Genomic DNA, 22,965 nt, shown 5'->3' on the forward strand with positions numbered 1-22,965 from the left:
AAATGACAAATGTCGCACTGCTAGTCATCTTATAGTTTTATCCATATGATAAATAAAGGATGATTTTTTTGAATATCTTTTAGTCGTCTTTAATACTTCTTTTAGTTTTTATATTTTGATACATATAACGTTTAATAATATCGAATTCCTAAATTAATTTTTATACGAAATAAAATTGCATGACTGACAACAATATACGTCCCATTACCTTCAATGTATGTCATATTCTATGTGCAAGAGTCATTATGTTTCATCATAGTCCCCTATGAGGACCCGATTACAAAAAATATTTTATTAATGTTCATTAGAACACCAATAAAATTTCTCATAATGGTGTATCTTTTATTCTGTCCTGTATTGTATAATATTTTCAAATACAAAAACTGAACTCTATCACGCCCATGTGGTGACAATCTCGCGTATTGTTCGCGAATAAGTGATAAAAAGTATCAAAATGATGGAAAGATATCTTTTTCATGTTGTCTTTTTGACAATGCGAAAAGATATTTTTTAGTCGGCTTTTTGCTTTGCGAAAATGACAACCATTGAAAGATGACAAAAAGATGTTTTTTAAATTGTATTTTCGACAAAACTAAAAGATGTTTTATAGACATCTTTTAATCTTGCTGAAAAGACAATCTAAAAACAATGTCTTCTTGTCATCTTTTAAACACTTTTTTGCTTTATCGGAAAGATAACTTAAAAAAGATCTCTTTTCGTTATCTTTTAATATTTTGTGCTGTCTAAGATGTATGAACATGTATAGACATATTTCATATATAATTATACATATTTATGATGATGAATATTTATACGTGTTTATTTATACATATTTATGTATGAACAATTTTTTATCGGGTCGACATATGCCGACTGGAGAAAGTCGACTATAAGTTGACAAACAGTCATTGTGTTGTATGGGTACATATGTAGCGCGCATATTAAAAGTTATGGTTTATTTGACAGAACTCCAGCATCTATTTTCTATTAATTTTTTTATTATCTTTGCTCAACGAGATAATGCAGAGGAGTATTTTACTCGCTTGTAAGAGATGATTTAAGCTTACGATTGTGTAAGTATAATATGATATATATTTATTAACTTATATTTTTATTTTATTTACATTATAAAACTGTGGTAAACTTTTATTTAAAAATTAAATATATTGTTATTATAAAATGTACTATTTATTAGATTCAAAAATGCAAATAAAGAAGAACATTATGATTACTATAATTAACTTATGATGTATTATGTCTAATAAATACTGTTCCGAAACATTTATATAGTCATTACGAAACGATGTTCCACTGTTTTGTAATAGTTACGTCATTTTTAAATCAAAATCAAAATGTCAACATATTTTATTTATATTTCACGTAAAAAAGTCGCAAAAGGAAAGGAATATACACATAACATTTACATATAAGTAACGTAACATTATCACAGTAATATTTACAAAGTTTTCAGAGAATGAAAATTTATGTTATTCAAATTACGTAAATGTTATATTATAACTATATCGAAATAATAACAGTACGGTTATACGTAACAATTACAGTCACTTTACATCAATGAGACACTGACGTTTTTAGTTCGTTGTGTTGTTCTATAACATTCACATATCCTATGCTATGTAAATATTCCGAAATTGCGCACAACCTGTTTACTGGGTATTAACAGTTGTTAACATATATTAACATATGTTAACATAATGGTTCATAATTGTTTGGAATCTATAATGTATATGTGAGTTTTCAGAAACTCATTTGGAGTTTTTACAGTGCTATATATCAATAGTTGCAGCGCGAATGATCGCGTATTAAATGTATATACATTTACTAATATCTAGTTAGTATTTTTGTATATTCCATTATAAAGTGTGAATATATTTTGTTTTATGTAATAAATGTAATGTATATTACATAATGTGTTTGTAAAATTTTTGTGTAAAATTGTTGCAGATAATTTTGAACAATATTATTTTTACATATTTAATTACTACAGAATAATTGAGGATTTAGCATATTTAAAATTTAATACGTTTCTACAAGAAAGATTGTAAAGTAATAAGATATAAAATTTGTTGAGCATCTATTTGTCTTTACAAATCATGAAAATAAATATTAATTATACACAATTATTGCTTATAAAGATGCACTATTTCTTTTTTATAGGAAGTAAGTAACCATCTTATTTAATATATTTACACACACACACACACACACACACACGCACACACACACACGCACAGAGAGAGAGAGAGAGAGAGAGAGAGAGAGAGAGAGAGAGAGAGGCAGAGAGAGAGAGAGAGAGAGAGAGAAACAGGGTGTTCTATTTCATTTTAAATAGACAATTTTCTCTAAAATTATCGATACAAAAAAAATGTTTTAGATAAAAGAAATAATTTCGAAGGGAACGTTTTTGATTAGGGTGAAACTACTAGTTGTGCTAACTCTTAACTAACTACCACTAATTGCGGATAACTCTTTAAAAAAAAATTATTTTTTTTTATTCAGAACAATATCAAACAATTAATAAAATATTTATTAATCTTAATTGATCATAAAGATTACGTTATGGATGATTTTATTCCATTTCATTATCGTTTCATATATTTTAATTTGAATTAAATAAAAAGGATAATGACAATTATTCACAATTAGATCCCATGTACTAATTGCAGATCAATTCATCAAATGCTTTATCTTTTTTGGTGGCGTTACTATATCCCGTAAGGATAATAAAAATGATTTTCGCATATATATATATATATATATATATATATATATATATCATAAAATATGTATAAAACGAAATTGTATTATAATTGATGATCCTTATCTAATTCTAGGGTCTAATTGTGGGCAATTTTAACACATTCAAATTTATTTAAAATTAGTGACAATAAAAAATCAATGAAAATTTTTAAAAAATTTATAAAAATTAAATGTTTAGCAATAAAAAAATAATTAAATGTAATGTAATTATGAATAGTAATACTTTTTACATAGACATGCATGTATACTATTTTATATTCTACTTTGATATTTAAAACAAATCAATTTTTTCAGAATGGCATCATTTGTAAAATTTGACATGTTTTTAAACATTTTTATAATAAATTTATGTAATAAAAGTATCGTGATTATAATATTAGTGATATTAAACAACATTCATGGACACATTTAATCTCAATTGAAGCATAACGTTGATTTTTTTCATTAAATCTAATGCTATTTACTATACCTACTATAAAAGCTATAAGGCAATTCTTATAATATTACACTTTGAATAAATTTGTAAAGATACGTTAGTTAATCTTGCACATTTAATTATAAATTAACGACATCAATAAAATGTGTAATTACTTACTCCTAATAAATTAAATTTAATTGATACTTGAAAAAAATAAAATAAATGCTAAAGAATCTTGTGATATATAATTATATGTATAAATTTAATGAAAAATAATATAATTTTATATATATATATATATATATATATATATATATATATATGTAAAATTTAAATATAAAAAGTGATCTGGAATTAATGCCTGATTCGTATCTAGTGATTTTACCTTGTCATTTTCTTTAGATGGAAGCGTTAAAAAAATATGAAAATCATCTGGTCACCTTTACTTTTAAAAATGGAATTATATAATTTTTTTTTCTTTTTCATAATATGATTCCTCAATTAGTTTACATATAAAAATACTAAAGATATCAAAACTATACTAACATATACAATAAAAAACATTGTGTATTTGTGTTGAAAATGGTTTATTCATGTTCTTGTTAACAGTTTTAAATTTTTTAACATATTTGAGTGTTAATTTAATGTAATGTAAGTATGTCATTTAAAGATTTTTGGTTAAATTGATGTTCAACATTTCTTAGGCCCATTTTCACAATATATAGTTACCTAAAAATTAAAGATTGCCAACAGATTCATCAATGAAATTCATTCATGAATTTCTTAGTTAACCTTTAGATATATATTGTGAAATTGAGTCTTAATGTCAAAATGACACAATAAATGAGTAAGAACAAATAGCATAAAAATAAAATGTTTTAAAACGTAAATCATAAGATAAATGAGTAAAATGTAGGTTAATCTAATATATTATAATAAAATCAAATATTATTATAAGTAAGAACTGTTTAGAGCCAAACGCTGGATATTTTTTTGCGGAAACAATATACATATATTCATCAAATACAAAAATTAATCATTCGTTTCGATAATTTTTGTATTTGATGAATATTGTTCCCGCTTTAAAATAACCTTAACATAATATTTAAATTGTTAATCCTATTGAGCCGTTTAAAAATTTTACTTTTAGTTATTATAATAAATGTTAATTTTATTTGAAAAAATAAAATAAATTAAAGTACAAATAAGGCTCTCTAAATAAATTAAAGAATACATAACGTAGATATAAGAGGAACACCAGTTCTTCGTGTCCAATGTATATATTAAAAATGTGGTACAGACGCTTTATTTCTCATATTGGGTCACTTTTCAGTGTGTAATATAAAATTTAAAGTCAATCCATGATGTTAATCAAACATATAAGTAAAACACTCATTCTTCGAACATCGCAAATTCTATTGTCTCTAATTGAAACCTTCAAATATCGTCTGTTATACTGAATATACAAACATGTTCAAAAGTTATACTAAAATAAAAGATTCGTAATAGAATTTTTAAATTGAAATAAAAATTATTTTAGTCATAATTATTAAAACTTACATATCAATATTTAATGATTTATAATACAATGTGGATACAGAGAGTGATATCATTACAATGAGAAAGTCAAACTGCAGTAAGAAATATGAGAGAATAAAAAGAACACACGCAGTATCATGTCACATTACTTTTTGACAAGTAATATCTTTCAATTGATTATTGTCAAATTTTGAGCGGAATTCATCGCGTGCTTTTTTTTCTGTAGACGATTAAAGCGAACAATCTTTATATTTTTTGCAAAATGGAAAAAAACGAGTTTTGTGCAGTGATCAAACATCTACATATGAAAGGTTTTACGCCGAAAGAAATCAAAGTCAAGTTGGATAATTGTTCATAGAACATCTGCAGCGTTTGCAACTGTATACAATTGAAAATGAATTTAAACGTGGTCGTACATCCACATGTGATGCACCTCGTTCGGGACTTCCAATTGAGGCTGCCAGAAATCATCGATAAAGTCCACGATATTGTTTTAACTGATCGACGAGTGAAAGTGCGCGAATTTGTTGTGGCCACAGACATATCACATGGCAGAGTGATTTCAATTTTGCGAACAATTGGGTATGAAAAAGCTATCAGCAAGATGGGTGCCGCGTTTGCTCACTGTGGATCATAAACGCGACGATTTCCAAACAATGTTTCAACATAATTCAGATGAATTTCTGCGTCGATTCATTACTGTGGATGAAACATGGATCCATTACTTCACACCCGAGACGAAGGAACAGTCAAAACGATGGACTTCGAGTGAATCAGTTCTGAAGAAGGCGAAGATCGTGAAGTCGACTGGAAAAGTGATGGCCACAGTTTTTGGGATGCACGCGGCAATTCATATCGATTACCTTCCGTCGAAGCAAACGATCAGTGGCGATTACTACGCAGCCTTATTGGATCGTTTCAACAACATTTTAAAGAAAAAACGTCCTGATTTGGCGAAGACGAAAGTGCTCTTCCATCAAGACAATGCGGTTCATACATGCCCGCTGATGACCAAATTCAACGAATTCCTCTATCTTGCTTCTCCATCCATGCTTTCTCCAGCATATTCGTCAGATTTAGCTCCCTGCGACTATTTCCTGTTTTCAAACCTGAAGAAATGGTTCGGAGGAAAGAGATTCACCACCAGAGAGGAACTCATCGCCGAAACAGGCTTATTTTGAAGGATTGGACAAATCATATTATTCCGACGGCTTGAAAAAGTTTCAGAATTGTTGGATCAAGTGTATCGAGAAACAAGACTAAAAAAGAAAAGCTGAAAGGAGACTATGTTGAGAAATAAAAATGAATCGATCAATAAAAATGTGTTTTACTATGTTTTTCTAAAAACTTATTGACTTGCCCTTGTATATAAACATTAACTATGACACATTTAAAACAATAAAATGTCAATCTTTAATGACTAAATTGTAATACAATGAGATCAATAATTCTGTATCATTTTTTAGGTTTAATCCATTTTTTTGCTTATTAGTAAATATTATCTCAGAGATTAATTTCTTATTAATAATTTCTTTCCTCGAAAAAATCCTGACGTTGTCCTAATTCATAGTTGTGCTCAATTCTATGTACTATAATGACTGCAATGTAGTACTCTTATTAATATGGTTTCGGTATTCATCAATTCTTGTTTTTAATAATCTTTTTGTCTGCCCCACATAGGATATATCGCAATTTAAATAGAGAATATATGAGAGTAGAAAAATAGAATTTTTATGGTTGTGTAAAATACGAGGATTAATTCCGAAACATTTACATATAAAAAATATTTTCAAATTAAAGTTTTACAATAATAAAAATAATTTACAGGTGAAAAAGAATTAACAGGTTAGCAATTAAGTTACTCAATTTGGAGATATCGGATGCATTTTATCAACATAAAAGATTGAAATATAGTATCAATCAGTTCACAAAAAATATAATTAGAGAATTATCATTCAATATATATAATGATTTCTTTTGTTCTCAACACTATTCTTTTAACAAAATACATACATTATGGAAAGAAGAGATAAGTTTAATAAATTAAATAGACTAGAGAAATTGTTGATTATTATCACCCAAACAAGATTGATAGTATAAAATATTACTGCACAATTCAGAAACAGCTATCAGTCAATAATAGTATTAATTCTGTGAATAATAATAATCGTATTGAAAATAAATACAGTTTCGAAAAATGTTAATATTTCTAACAATCTCATACATGAAGTTAGTCCGGTAAATTTTGCTCTAACTAGGTTTGAATTTAAATCTCTTAATGATAACTGATTCATAAACCTTTCGGCGACAGTTCAAAGCCTATTACAATTAGGAGAAAACTTTTGTCTTCCTGCTTACAATGTCGAATCTATTACATTAAAATTTATAAAACATATCGAAGACAATTTAACAAGATTAAAAATTAATAATACTGATGGATTCAGAAATAGATTGTGTTCCCACATTTATAAAATATTAAAAATGTCACAGGACATAGATCTGACAGATGACGTGGTTTTAGAATCTTTTGACACTACTAAACAATTTCTCAAAAAAATTCACAAGTATTGTTAACGCGAGCGGATAAAGGCAATGTAGTTATCGCTATGAACAAATTTGACTATATTGATAAAATGTCAGTTTTATTATCTGATACATATATATAAACTGTTGAAATGCGTAATCCAATAAATAATATTATGAAGGATTTGAAATCCACGTTAAAAACTTGGAAACAACATGAATTTGTGACTGATCGTGCGTATAATTTCCTTAATTCTATTAATGCTATATTACCAAAGGCATACGGATTGCTTAAATACACAAAATTGGCAATCCATTACGCATCATTGTTTCATCTATAGGAAGTCCCTTACATAATTTTTTTACACAAAAATTTGGATTCGTGTTTTTAGAAATCAATGGAATACGTTAAAAATAGTTTTCAATTAGCCAAAGACTTATCACAATTACATTTATCGGATGATTCGATCCTTGTTTCGTTTAATGTTATTTCTTTATTCACTAATGTCCGTAATATAACAATTCATCAATAGTCGGATATTCTCCTCATATTCAAGCGTGGTCAATTCTTACAACTACAACGCAATTGTAGATCGGGCTTTACACTAATTCACAATCATTTACAACTACGTTTATGTAATTATAGATCGGACTTTATATGTTATAAAATCATCAAAGTCTTTTTTTTATTACTTCTAAAATTAATTTTAAAACAGTTTTCTTTTAATTCTTAATACTTTAAACTCTGATAGCAAAGAAGAAAATTATTTGAAATCGATATATTTTATGTAGTATTACTTTGGTCTCCCAGCGAGAGAAACGAAACGCAGCATTAGTAATTTCTAGTACTGCTAGCTTCATCTTTTGTCTCAATACCAGTCAATTTTCAAACAAACCTATTTTCAAACGCAGCCAGTAAGAGCGTTTTATTGTTTTAATTTTTTTTAATCTTTACTGATGTTTAAATGATATATCTATGATTACCGTTGTGTGTGTGCGCGCGCGCGCGCGTATGTGTGTGTAGGTGTGTGTATGGGTGTTTGTGTGGGTGTGTGTGGGTGTGTGTGACTTTTATATTATATACGGCTAACAGTAATTTTCATTTTGAATAACATTGACAATGACTTGATCTAGCCGTTTGTTATTATGTATGAATTTTATTATTCGTTTATTAATTTTAGTATTAAGATATTTCTCCAAGAAATTGAGTTTCTACAGATTTGTTTAAAATTTGAGTGGATTTATGTTTAAAATAATTTTATCTATATATTGTTAAAAAAAACATCCTAGCGATCCCGAAATGGAGATATTCATCTTCAAAGTTTCAGCTTAGCTAACAAACACATACAATAAAATTACAGCATTACAATAAAAAGATATTAAAAATAAATTTTCATCAGTTAAAAATTATACTATTAAGTTAATAAATTCAATTATTATTCCTCTTATTTTAGGTGCGGCCCCTGTTTATCCATTTCTATCAGTTTACGGAAAGCAGCTTGGTATTTCACCATTAATTATTGGTAGCATCAATGCAATTTTTCCTATATTACTTCTAATAGTAAAACCAATATTTGGTTTCATCATGGATTATTTTCAAACTTGGAGAAAAGTGATCTTTCCAACATTGCTTGCCATAACAAATATCTGTTACATTATAATATTCCTTTTACCACCATTGCCGGGTCCAATTTTATCAGACCATCACTTTCAAAATGTATCTTGTGCAACTTTACCGCTTTGCAATATGAAATACGTAAGTTTTATATATTTCGTAATTTTTTTGATAAGTTTTATAAAAATTTTATGAGATTATTTGATAAAGAATTATTTGAACTTTATCTTAAGCATTCATTTTTATATTATTTTATATAATCCAAAAATTTCTAAGTGTTAAGGGTTATAAAACATATTATACATAAAATTTAAAATATATTGCAAATATTTGTAACTTTAAAATTTTTTTAAATGTTCTAAAATATGAAATGAATTTCATCTTTATATTTATTAGTGTTTTATAAAAATATGCGTATATTTATAATTTGTTCTTTATTAAAGCATGCATCAGCAATTGCATCGTGTAATGGTACGAAAGATACTATGTGTCATTGGATATGTGAGAATACGAATTTTTCCACGCAATTGTCTTTTCATGCAAACCAAAACAAAGCAACTATTTCACCAGATACTACATGCTTATTAAATATAAATAAGACATCATTGTGTGAAGCAAATCTAACGAATTATAATTGTAACGTTATCTGTGACAATTTCAAAGATGATCAATGTCTGTACACATCTGCAATTTTTTGGAGTTTTGTTGTCTTAATGTGTATTAGCGAAAGTACTAGTTTTATTTTCTTCAGTATAAGCGATGCATTTTGTTTTGCCATATTAGGTACGTGACTTTTATAAACATCTTTAGATCTAATTCTCAAAATTTATCATACAAATCAACTTTCGTAATATTTTTTATGTAATAATATTATATAAAACAATACTATTTTTAATAATGTTTCCCTTCTCAGGACAAGATAAACGGTTGGAATACGGTAAGCAGCGATTATGGTGCAGTGAGTTATGGTATTCTTGTATGTTTATCTGGATATATGATAGACTTTTTTTCGCACGATAAAGTCTATAAAAATTATATACCATCAATGCTTCTTATGATCATATTTACTTGCATCGATTTTATTTGTTGTATAAAACTGAAGGTAATTTTATGTATATTTAAAGTAAAAAATCAATCAATAATTTTGTTCTTGTGTCTCATCATAGATTTTTATAATAGCTGCCATTTCAATCACAATCGACAACTATATTGAAGGATGTGTTTACACTTTTGAAATCAAAGTCTATCGTTATGTTTTTGTGTTTTTCTGGAATTTTCGGCATCCTTAGTACTATCTTGCGTAATTTTTTGTTGTGGTAAACTTTTATATCTTGATCGGCGATATTAGATTTTCGCTTGTATATAGTGTAGCTTAATTTTATAGGTATGTAGAGGACCTCTTTATTGCGACTGATTATATGGACAGAATGAAATTGATAGAAAGTTTTATTTTAGCAGCACAGGCTTTCAGTGGTGAAGTAATATTCTTCTTTTTATCTGGTAACACACATTATTTATTTTTATATTACAATTTCATAAATATATGATGTTTATTGCAGAAATAAAATTATTTTCAATTGTTTTTCTTTAATAAATATAATATTGAAATTATTTTATTTTTCAGGAAAAATATTAAAAAAGCTTGGTTATGGTTATACCTTTACATTTTGTTTCATATGTTACGCACTTCGGTTGGGCTTAATATCTTTAGCGTCAACACCGTGGTGGGTTCTTCTTATAGAATTTTTCATGCAGGGACCATCGTATGCACTCAGTTATACAGCAAGAACATCGTACGCGAATGTAATAACACCTCCTGGTGCTTCAAGTACTGTTCAAGGACTGGTTCAAGGCGTGAATGAAGGTTTAGGTAAAATTTCTTATTCAGTATTATACGGATTTATATTCATCAAGTATTATTTTATCTACAAGAATATATAAATATATAAATAATATTAAATATATAAATAATTTGTAAGAATAATATATGTATATATATATATATTTTAACATTAATTATTATTATTGTTGTTATTATTAGTATAAAATGTTACCAGGATTCTCAGTTTGATAGGTGGTGTCTTGTTTAAAAAATTTGGAGGTGTAATGACTCTAAGAATAATTTCAGTATTTGCAGCATTTTCTGCGTTAATATATTTTGTTTTTCATCTGTTTTACTTTAAGCAGTTTAAGCATAAAACAGGTAAAGAATTAAATAATTTAATATTTTATAAAATATATAACATACCTTATTAACATATGTAAGAGAATAAAAGATTGTCTTTATTGTAGATACACGAAATAATATTAAATGGAGAGAACTTGACGATGCACAGAAGCACTAATATAGCAGATATTTGATATAAATCTTTTTGAATCTTCTTGTAAAGTATAAAAAAAAATATTATTAAACATTTTTATCTTATATATCAAGAAAAAATGGACAAAAAATAATTTGTGCATTATATATTATTAGGTGTTGGAATTAATTCGTAGCGTTTTACAAGTGATGGGAAGTACTTTCATTAATGTATTTTTTAATGCTCATGTGAAATAAATAACATTCTTTCATTAAAAAACGCTACGAATTAATTCCAACACCTAATAATACATTTAGAAGAATAATATAACATTGAATTTAAATTTTTTATTATCAACTTCTAATAGCAGCTTTTTTAACAATTATATACCGTTTTTATTAAAATGTGATTTTTATTGTTTGATGTTTTTCGTAAATAATAGGATAAATTAAATTAACATTATAATTATTTTATTATGACTTCATAAGCGTAATGATAATTGATAACAGTGAGTTAGATTGCTTGCTGTTTTATTGATATCATCATAATATCTTATATGTATTGAATATGATGTGAATAAATTATATAAACTAAATTAATAAAAAATGGAGTGTACATCATTATTTTATTCTCTTATGATGATTAAACTCTTATTGATGATATCGCTTTAAATCTAAAATTATTCAATATCATTGTCACTATGTATATTTTGTAGTCGCAACTTTTTGGAATACTCTGAAATTATTATTATAATAATATTTTAAAATCATTTGGTAAGCAAATCACCTTTATATATATATAAATATATATATATAAATATATATATATATATGTATATATATATATATATATATATATATATATATATATATATATATATTAGCGATTTTATCAAGCTTTATTACAAACTTCTCCATCATAATTCATACTTTACGTAGCGATTAGCATGTTTGATATGCATAACTTAAAAGAAAATTTTAAACAATTTCCATTACATACCCGATAACAAATTTTTCATGCATGAATATGTATAAATATGTATAAACATACATAAATATTTAAAAATGTGTATAATTATATTAGGTGTTGGAATTAATTCGTAGCGTTTTACAAGTGATGGGAAGTACTTTCATTAATGTATTTTTTAATGCTCATGTGAAATAAATAACATTCTTTCATTAAAAACGCTACGAATTAATTCCAACACCTAATATATAAAATATTTCCATACATGTTCATACCTCTATCTTTTGTAAAGTTATTTTTTAGTGTAATGGAAATAATAATAGTAATGTGAAAATATAAAAAATAAATAAAGAGATTATTTTCGCATTGTTCATTTTATCGAAAAACAAATTTGGAAAAATGTAAAAAAAAGTTGCTCATACATAATTATGCATAATTTTATATATACAATAATTATACGAGGATTGTCCAAAAAAATTAAAGACCTTTATTGTTTTTCGGGGATACGGAAATTGTTTCTCAAAAGTTGGCAGCAGTGGCTTTAATTTTTTTGGACAACCTTTGTTTTTATAATTATGTATAAATTTATGCATAATTGTGTATGAGCAACTTTGTTGTTTTGCTGCTCTTACTTGTACATAGAATCTATACATAATAACTGCAAATTAAATAAGATACTTTCTTTATCTCTTATCGCCTTTCAAAGTAATATTTATCACGTAAAGTACTGACGTACTTTATTTTGAAATATTAATTTAAAATAATATATCATTGCGTAATACAAAATTGTTAAAACAAATTTTTCTGCTTGAATACTTCAAACAATTTCATTTTTACATTTGATTTGTAGCTCAAGGAGCTACTTATCATTAACTTAGTGCATTTTTACGAGAGGATACTAAATACAAAATTTATTAAACTTATTAAATTTGCATATATGTAATAAAAATTTATTACACTGAATTGCTTATAAGGGTACATTACTTTTTATTTACGGCAAGTGAGTAATCATCAAATACAAGGCATGTCATATTATTTCTTATATCTAATTTCAAAATGTCAATAAGCGTAGTTTTTAAAAAACACGTTATTGTAGAAAAAAGAAGATGCATATACGGTATTTATAATTGTAAATGACATTTATAATATTTAAAAAATTATAATAGAAAAAAGCTATGAAGGGAAAATATTCATGAAAGTCTCAAAAGCATATTATCAAGAAAAACTATATTACAAATAATACAATATATATATTACGGTCAAAAAATATAGATTAAGATAATTACAAAAACATTAAAAATAAGTCATAGGTATATAAATATATTAATAATTTAATAAATTATATTATTAAATATCTTCGTGAATTCAATTGTAGCTTTTATTACTAACTATGGATGCCATTTCAATATATGTACCTGCAAGAAACTTGGTGTCACCATTAATCATGGATAACATTATCGCAATTTTACTTATTACAACCTTAATCGGTAAATTAATACTCAGCTACAAGTATAAATATATATAAGATTTTTCAAGAATCTTTTTATTTCTTATAATTTATAACTTTTATAAATTTATATTTTTAATGAATTATATGCATATTTACTTTATGCTGTTCTGCAAGATGCAAATATGTAACGCGATAGTTTTTTAAGAGTTTTTCCATATATGCACGATTTCCTTCAGCTCGAATGCTTTTTAATGTATTGTAAAAAAATGAAAAGCTTTTTTATATTCTAGACATAGTAGTATTTAATTAAAAAAACCATAATATGCAACGATTTCCAGAAACACTAAGTAAAAACAGATTTTTATATAAATCATCTTACTTTTTCTTGTAATGAGAAAAAATATATTGTTAAATATTTTAATCTTATATTTTAAAAAAGAACTAGTTGAGAACTTTTTTAAATATTATCATTTAGAAGAATAAAATAGCATTAAAATTGAACTTTACTTAACAATTATGTCTACTAACTTTCAAAATATGATATTTATATTTCAAAGGACCCCGCACAAATTTTATGGAATTTCGGTCGAATTGCTTGAAAATTTAATACGTTCTAGATCTTGTCATCCTGATAAAAAGTTTTCACAGGCACAATTCCTGTAATGAATCGTTTTGACTTTTAAACGATGACGAGGCGTAACTTTTCGAAATGGATTAATACTACAATTTCTTATTTTCAACGTGTACGGTGCATTCCTACATTATTTGCACTTTCTATGTTTTCTATTATATTTTTAAGTAAGAAGTTGTAAGGATAATATTCACCTGATTGTTTTTCACAAATCGGAGTGCTTTTGATTATTGTGAGTCTCCTCACTTCTCACAATGCTTGATTATTGTAAATTTTGTATTACAAGATTCAATAGAAAAATGAATTTTTATTATTAAAAAAATATAATTTTCTTACAAGAAAGAAGTATTTAACTGATAAGAACTAATAGTATAAATAGTTATAAAAACAACTGATTTAAAGAGTAGCTCTGAGAAGAATAGGTCGCAGGAGTTCAACCACGATCTCGATGCATACAAAGATTCGCTGCGTGACAAGTCGGATGTTCATTAAAATGAGATAGCAATAATTCGACTGGCATACGGTTTACTCAATATAAACAAAACGTGCAGCGGTTCTTCGTATGCGTCACATAATCGTGCCAAAAATTTCACGCCCTAGACGTGAAGCAACACAGTGTGACTTAAATCTCTTCATGTTATCGATCTCGATATCCTTATAGCTTTTTTGTGAGAAACAATTGAGTCAATATTATCCTTGTAATTTTTTTACTTAAAAATATACACAGAAAGAACAAATAATAACGTAGAAATGCATCATTATTGAAAATAAGATATTGTAATATTAACCCATTTGGAAAAATAACGCCTCGTAGAGGTCAAATGATTCATTATAATGCCCGTGGAGATTTTTCAGGACGATAAGATCTACAACATATCAAATTTTCAGGCAATTCGACCGAAATTTAATTTCCATAAGATTTGGGCGGGTCCTTTAATACTTTTATAAATAATAATATATAAATATTAAACTGATACTGTTAGTAACTCATATGTTAACAATTATTAGTAATAATAATCTCGATTTTAACCACTTTATCGATACATTACAATGATTCTGATCTAATTAATGTTAATAAATATACAAAAATATACCAGAATATATACTACAAATTTAAAATAAATTGTGCAAACTAAATGAAAATCATTATTTCTGCATCGTTATCTTATTCTTACAGAATCGCTTTGAATGTAAAATTATTCAAAGTCGATGTCATTATATATCCCGTAATTACAACTTTTTATAATAAATTTTGGAGCTGATTACTAATATAATAATAATTTTAAAATATTTGACAAATAAACTGTAAATAATGTGATAAAGTCTAATATAATATAAAAACAAATCTCTATACATATACATATATTTATGATAATATGAAAATAAATCTATTAGGTGTTGGAATTAATTCGTAGCGTTTTACAAGTGATGGGAAGTACTTTCATTAATGTATTTTTTAATGCTCATGTGAAATAAATAACATTCTTTCATTAAAAACGCTACGAATTAATTCCAACACCTAATATATATATATATATATATATATATATATATATATATATATGTAATTTCACCAAACTTTATCATAAACTTTGTTTGACAATATAAAGTGTGTGTACATGATATAGTGTCATATGATGTATATGCGTCCTAGAAGAGTTTACAAGGCTAAAAAATGCATCACGTAATAATAATTTAGATAATAGTTAATATTCTAGATAATATTCTAGATGGTAGTTTTAGGTATATAAGGATTATTACATTTAATATGAAAAACTAATAAATTTTAAATATAAGTACAGGGTTGGCCATATTCGACGGAAAGATCTGGCAACAACTGTAACTTTTAACAGAAATGTTAGATCGAGTAACGACGTTTCCCATGATTGAAAAAAAAAACATCTTTCCGTCGAATATGGCCAACCCTGTACTATGCTTTACAGAAAGTGCAGCTTATATTCATTCTTCTCTTTGTTAATGCAACGAATTTTGACAACTTGTGTCAGTACTTAGATATATGATTAAAAGATATATATTAATTTAGTAAAAAGAACAAGAACAAAAATGTTTATATATTAGGTCGAGGAAAGAGTTTCTACGTATTTAAAAAAATTTTTTTGCAAAAGTTTTTCATTTGTTGCGACATTTTCGTTACAATTATATTATTCGCTAGAGCAAAGTTTCAACTTTAAAAATCTGTTTTTTAAATTGCGGTATGATGATTTTTATTGGAATTATGAGCAATCAAAGTCAGAATGCTCCTTTATTTAACTCGCGAATAACTTAGGAACAAAAAATCATAAGAACGTTAAAAAAAATGATTTTGTAGGGAAAGCTTCAAGTTTTCACGATAGATAGTTGAAAATTTTCGTAATTTTTTTTTGAGCACGTAAGAGACCCCAAAGTGAAAAAAAATTTTTCATCTTTTTCAGCTCGTAATTTTTTAAAATGTAAAAATTACCAAACTCACAGAAACTCAAAAAATATAGTAATCTTTCGAAAGTAGAGATTTCAAGCTTTAAAATTCTTTTTTTAAATTTAAATTTCGTTCATTTTTAACAAAAATATTGTATATACAATTTTGAGTTAAAAAATATGAAGAAACTTTTTCCCTGATCTAATATATACATATGTACACATATATGTTTGTATACATACATCAATGTTACTGCTTTCACTTATAGAGTCCATATAATGCAAATTATTACTTTTTATATCTTTTATCGCATTCCAAAGTAGTATTTTTCGAAGTAATAAACTTTACTTTAGAATAATTATTTACAATGTATTATTGCATAATACAAAATTGTTGCACGTTATTACTTAAAACAATTGTCTTGTTACACTTCACTTGCAGTTCAGAACGCAGTGTTAACTTAGTGCATTTTTTTATGAGAGAACGTTAAATATAAAATTTATTGATCGATTAAATTTGTATATAAGCAATGAAAATTAATTACACTGAATTGCCTATAAAAGTGCATTTTTTCTTTTTTATGGCGGGTGAGTAATCATTAAATATGTAACATCTCATACAATATATTTTCTAAAATATTTGTATATCATTTTTAAGAAACAAATTAGAAAAGAAGATATATATATAGTTATAAATGTGTTTATCATATTTAAAAAAATTGTAAGAAGAATTATAAATATTTATCTTATGGTTAAAAAAAATATAAATAACTATAATTATAGTATTTAATATAACTACAAAAATAAATCCTACACATATTAATTTAATAGATTACATTATCAAATACCCCTGTGAATATAATTACAAATTTTAAATTTTAGCTACAGGTGCCATTTCGAGGTACCTGCCTGTTTACGGTAAACAACTCGGCATTTCACCATTAATTATGGGTAGCATTATCGCGATTGTGCCTATTGCAAGCTTTATCGGTAAACTAATACTCGGCTATACCGCGGATTATTATCTTGAATGGAGAAAAGCGATTTTTATGGCATTGTTCGCCATGACAGGTGCAAGTTACTTTTTAATGTATTTTTTACCGCCTCTACCCGGTCCAATACTACCGGATCATGAGTTTCAAAATGTCTCCTGGAACTCCTTACTGCCTTGTGACACAAACCATGTAAGTTTTTACTTTCTTGTAATCGTAAGTTTTCTTGATAAAAAATACAAAATTAATTTTTTGTAAAACAAAAAATCTCATTTTTGCAAAATTCAATTTTTTATTACATATCAAAAGGTGTTTCATATAAAGGTGTCTCAAAATTTCAAAACTTCTAGCAAAAAATTTCTAACTTGTTAGAAGTTTTGAAATTTTAATAATACATAATTATTACTGTTAGCACAAAACGTATTTTTAACTCTGTATTTAAGAATATTATTTATTCTTTAATTTTAAGCGTGCAACAATATTATTGTGTAACGGTGTGAAAGATACAACGTGTCATTGGATATGCAAGGATATGAATTTTTCCATGCGATTATCTTTTCATGCACCCAACAAAGAAGCAATTATTTCATCAGACACTACATGCTTATTAAATGTTAATAAAGCATCGTTGTATCAAAGAAATGTAACAACGAATTATAATTGCAACGTTACCTGTGATAATTTTGAAGATGATCAATGTTTATATACATCTACTACTTTCTGGGGTTTTGTTATCTTAATGCTTTTGGGTGAAATTGGTTATCATATATCCCTCAGTGCAAGTGATGTTATTTGCTTCGACATATTAGGTAAATAATTTCATAAGTCTATAGTATATTTCCATGTATTAAAATTTAAAAGAATAATTCCATAATAAATTAAATTAAATTAATAAATTAAAGCACCAGAATATTTTGAAATTTTATAGAAATTTATTTCAAAGAGCGGAATTGTATATTCGACAGAATGGGCAACATTTCGATTAATTTATAAAATTTATCGTGCGTAAATATATTATTTTTATCGTAATCTCGATTATTCAACATAATAACACAAACATAAGTAGATATAGTCTACAGCGAGATCCATTAAGTCGGAAATTAAGTGTACACCCCTGGCGAAAAAAAAATGTTTACAAAAAAATACAAAAACCTACATAGATTAAGACAAGATTTTAGAAATTCTTAATTTTTCCTAAATATTTGTAATAGGATGTAGAGTGAGGTTTGTTTGTCTTATAGTTAGAAATTCGTAGTTTTTCATAGATATTCGTAATAGGACACATAGAATATGTTGTTTGAGGGCGAAGGATTTCTCGGTTTTTCAATCAAACAACGTCATTTCACGTTCCACTACGAATATCTATAAAAAACTAAGAATTTCTAAGAATTTGTCTCAATCTATGTAGTTTTTCATAAAATTTTTCCGCCAGAATCACAGCAGGCAAATATTAAATATTGATTTTCTCGAAAACAAAACTTGAGATGAAAAATTATTATTTTATATTTTCGACTTATTTTTTTATGTAGAATTTCTATTTCGTTGTATCTGCCTATCAGATCACAAACATTCTATAATATATATTAATATAAATAATCTAATGTATAGAAGAAAAACATGTTTCAATAAAGTTTAATCTCTCAGGTGAAGATGGACAAATGAGGTATGGCAGACAGCGATTATGGGGTACAATCGGTTCTTCTCTTTTGTCACTTCTGTCTGGTTTAACAATAGATTTATGGTCGCAACAGAAAGTTTACAAAACTTATACACCAGCGTTTATTTTAGTGCTCGTATTTATTATTATCGATTTAATATGTTGTAGAAAATTAAAGGTATATTATATATTTAGAAGAAAAAAAGATAATAGTACAATAGTATAATATTTTTAATTTTATGTTTTTGATTATCATGTAATATCTTCTTTGCAGTTACCACTGTCAAAATCGCCGAGTATATTAAAAAATGTATATGCAATTTTAAAATTAGTACCAATTATTATATTTCTATGTACTGCTATGTTTGCTGGCATTTTTGAAAGTCTCATGGTTAACTTTTTATTTTGGTAAATTCTTTTTTTTTTATCAATATATAATTGTATATTCGTTAAGTTTTTATATAATTAAACATAGAACTATATATCGGATTCATTATATTTTAGTAATTAATTTTTAGGTATATAGAAGATCTTGCTATGGCAACCGGTTATATGAAAAAAGTTAAATTAATAGAGGGTCTAACATTATCCTCAGGTTTGCTCGGCAAAGTAATATCCTACTTTATGTCTGGTAATGTTAAATTTTTTTTCTTTCATATATTATTACATAAAATTATACAATTATTATATAATTGAAATATTTTGTTCTACAAAATATTTTGAATTCAAGGCAAAATATTGGAAAAGTTTGGATATGATTACACACTTACATTTTGCTTTTTATGCTATGCGTTGAGGATGGCATTGCTATCTCTAGTGCCAACGCCATGGCACGTACTTTTGATAGAAGTTATTTTGCAAGGGCCATCACTGGCGCTTCTTTATGCAACAATAGTAACATATGCAAGCATAATATCACCACCTGGTACATCAGCTACTGTTCAAGCAATTGCGACTGGCACAAAGGATGGTCTTGGTACGCTCTGTTATGTAAATAGATATCAAGAATCATTTCACAATGAAAAAAGTTTGGATAAGTAATATGAATTCCAGTACAGATATAAATGCTATCCAACATATACATAAATATATATCGTTTCACATTTGTTATATAACAATTATATTTACGATTTTGCTGTATCTATACATTTTTTTATAAATTTAACTATTTATTATGTATAATGTTGCAATATCCTTAGGATATGCGATTGGTAGTTTCTTAGGTGGCTTCTTATTCAGAAAAATTGGTGGCCAAAGAACTCTAAGAGTATATTCAGGACTTGCAATACTTTCTGCATTAGTTTATATTATATTATATACTTTATACATAAAACGTACATCAGGTAAGGAATCAAGTAATTCGATTTGCTGAACTGTAATTTTTTCTGACTATGAAAGTATGAAAACTTCCCTTTTGTTACAGATACACGAAATAAAGTTGAATGGAAGAAACATGATGATGCGCATAGAGAATATATTATAGATGAAAAGTGTGTACATGTATCTTCTTATAAACATGTTTCATATGTACCTTCTTAATAAATAATAATATATTATAAAAATTTTTATAATTTATGTACCTATATTATGTTATGATATAAGAACTTGATGCAAATCACACATTACAAATATATGAATAATATGAAAATATACATGTTATACATAATATTATAAATATTAATCTTTACTCAATTTATGTAGTGAAGGTTATTTAAGATTTATTAAGGATAAACACACACACACACACACACACACACACACACACACATATACACACGCATACATTGCTTGTTTTATGTCTTACATGAAACGGGATATAAAGAAAAAAAATCTATTTTTTTTATAAATAGTAAGAAAAAATATTGCTGAACATTTTTATCTTATATATATTAATAAAAGGATGAATGGAACAATATTTTCAATATATTAAATTAACAGAAGAATAAAAAAGGATTAAATCTAAATTTAGATCTATTTTAACTAAATTTTTAATGATAATTTTTTAAACAATTGTATAAACAAACTTTTATTAAAATATGATTTGTATTACATTTTGATAGGATCCTTTTAAAGGATAACAATATTAAATTGATATTGCAAATAATCTATTAGATTAGATAATCATTGATAATGATATAGATTTTTAGTCTTTTTATCATAATTATAATATATAATATAAAGAATAATATATAAAACATAGCACAATTCAATATAAATTATAGAAGCTAGACTAATGGAAATGTCATCACTTCTGGAGTGCATTGTTATCTTATTCTTATCAACGGTATCGTTTTAAATGTAAAATTATTTTTAATGTAAAATTATTCTTTGTCAATGTCATCACATATAGCTGTAGTTGCAACTTTTAGAATAAAATATAGAGAGTTGAATTATTGATATTATTATAATAATTTAAAATTATTTGACAATTCTAAACGATAAACGGTAAACTGACAATACAGGCAAATTATTATTTACATTTTATCAAACTTTATTATAAAGGTTTAAGAATTAAAAATGTGTCACACTATATATATGTGTCCTCAAAGAATTTACAAGGCATAAAAGTGCATTATTTATATAATGATCGAGATAACAGTAAATAATATAGGTAATGATATATGTAATTTTAGGTAACGGTCACGTTTTCTTTAATGATTAATGTCTAATAGACCAAAAAAAAAAATGATATATAATATTGTCTTTTAACATCATTCTGGTTGGAGTATTGTAGTGCTTAATATACAGAATTCGTAAATTTATGATTTTTCATAACGAATATAACGCCAAGTCAAATTAGTACGAGAAATGTAATTTTTATACAATTTTATCGTTATCATCATTATCTAAGGCTGCAATGTACAAGATGTTATATTATCGTCAGATATAATCTCAGGATTTCGTAATCTCAGGTCTTTTTTATCAATTCACAGTTAAAATTGATTTTATTACAATGTAATTTTTTATGATAATTTTTCTTCATTTTTATTAGTAAGCAATACACTACAAAAATCAAATGAATCCAAGGTTAATAATAAATATCTTATTATTCGTTCCCCTACAGCACACTTTATCCGAGAAACTCCTAAGAACATTCTTAAAATGTTTAAAAAACATAGGGATGTCCCTTGGAGGTCTGTGCTGTATGGAAACGAATGGTAAAATATTCGTCTTATCAATTTTCTTCGCGATAAGTCAGGGATGGACGATGAAGGCCATGAGAGCCTTTCTTTTTTTAAAAATATTTATAGCAAAATGTTATATTACTTTTAATATTCCAAAAATATTTTTTAATTTAAGAAACTCCTAGATTCTTACAGCTTAACTTATTGCTTTATTGTAGACATCACATTTGGTGAAATATTCGTCTTATCAATTTTCCTTGCGATAAATCAGGGGCGGATTCACGATGAGAGCCATGGCCCCCATTTTGGATGTCTTCTTTCTTAAAAATATTTATAGCAAAATGTCATGTTACTTTTAATATTTCTGAAATACTTAATCACAATTTTGATATTCCAAAAATATTTATTAAATTAAAAAATATTTTTGGAATATCAAAATTGTGATTAAGTATTTCAGAAATATTAAAAGTAACATGACATTTTGCTATAAATATTTTTTAATTTAATAAACTCCTAGATTCTTACGACTTATAAGATTTACTGCTCTATTATA

The 22,965-nt window shown here is 26.0% G+C and overlaps 2 protein-coding genes across 2 annotated transcripts; both read left to right on the forward strand.

The window, feature by feature from the left end:
* The first annotated feature begins 9,673 nt into the window (after positions 1-9,673).
* Positions 9,674-10,817, forward strand: LOC147911128 (major facilitator superfamily domain-containing protein 6-B-like). Its single transcript, XM_087404338.1, has 2 exons — positions 9,674-10,376; positions 10,501-10,817. The coding sequence occupies exons 1-2, from the start codon at positions 10,295-10,297 to the stop codon at positions 10,815-10,817; spliced, it is 399 nt and encodes a 132-aa protein (XP_087260464.1). The 5' UTR covers positions 9,674-10,294.
* Positions 10,818-17,059: 6,242 nt separating this feature from the next.
* Positions 17,060-22,808, forward strand: LOC105148252 (major facilitator superfamily domain-containing protein 6-like). Its single transcript, XM_011059880.2, has 9 exons — positions 17,060-17,226; positions 17,521-17,822; positions 18,100-18,439; positions 19,275-19,465; positions 19,562-19,695; positions 19,806-19,918; positions 20,018-20,263; positions 20,487-20,630; positions 20,711-22,808. Exons 1-9 carry the CDS (start codon positions 17,169-17,171, stop codon positions 20,824-20,826), a joined length of 1,644 nt encoding a protein of 547 aa, XP_011058182.2. The 5' UTR covers positions 17,060-17,168; the 3' UTR covers positions 20,827-22,808.
* Positions 22,809-22,965: the final 157 nt, after the last annotated feature.

The sequence above is a fragment of the Acromyrmex echinatior genome, chromosome 1 (assembly GCF_024713525.1).
Source record: "Acromyrmex echinatior isolate Ae372 chromosome 1, ASM2471352v2, whole genome shotgun sequence".
Classification (NCBI taxonomy): Eukaryota; Metazoa; Arthropoda; class Insecta; order Hymenoptera; family Formicidae; genus Acromyrmex; species Acromyrmex echinatior.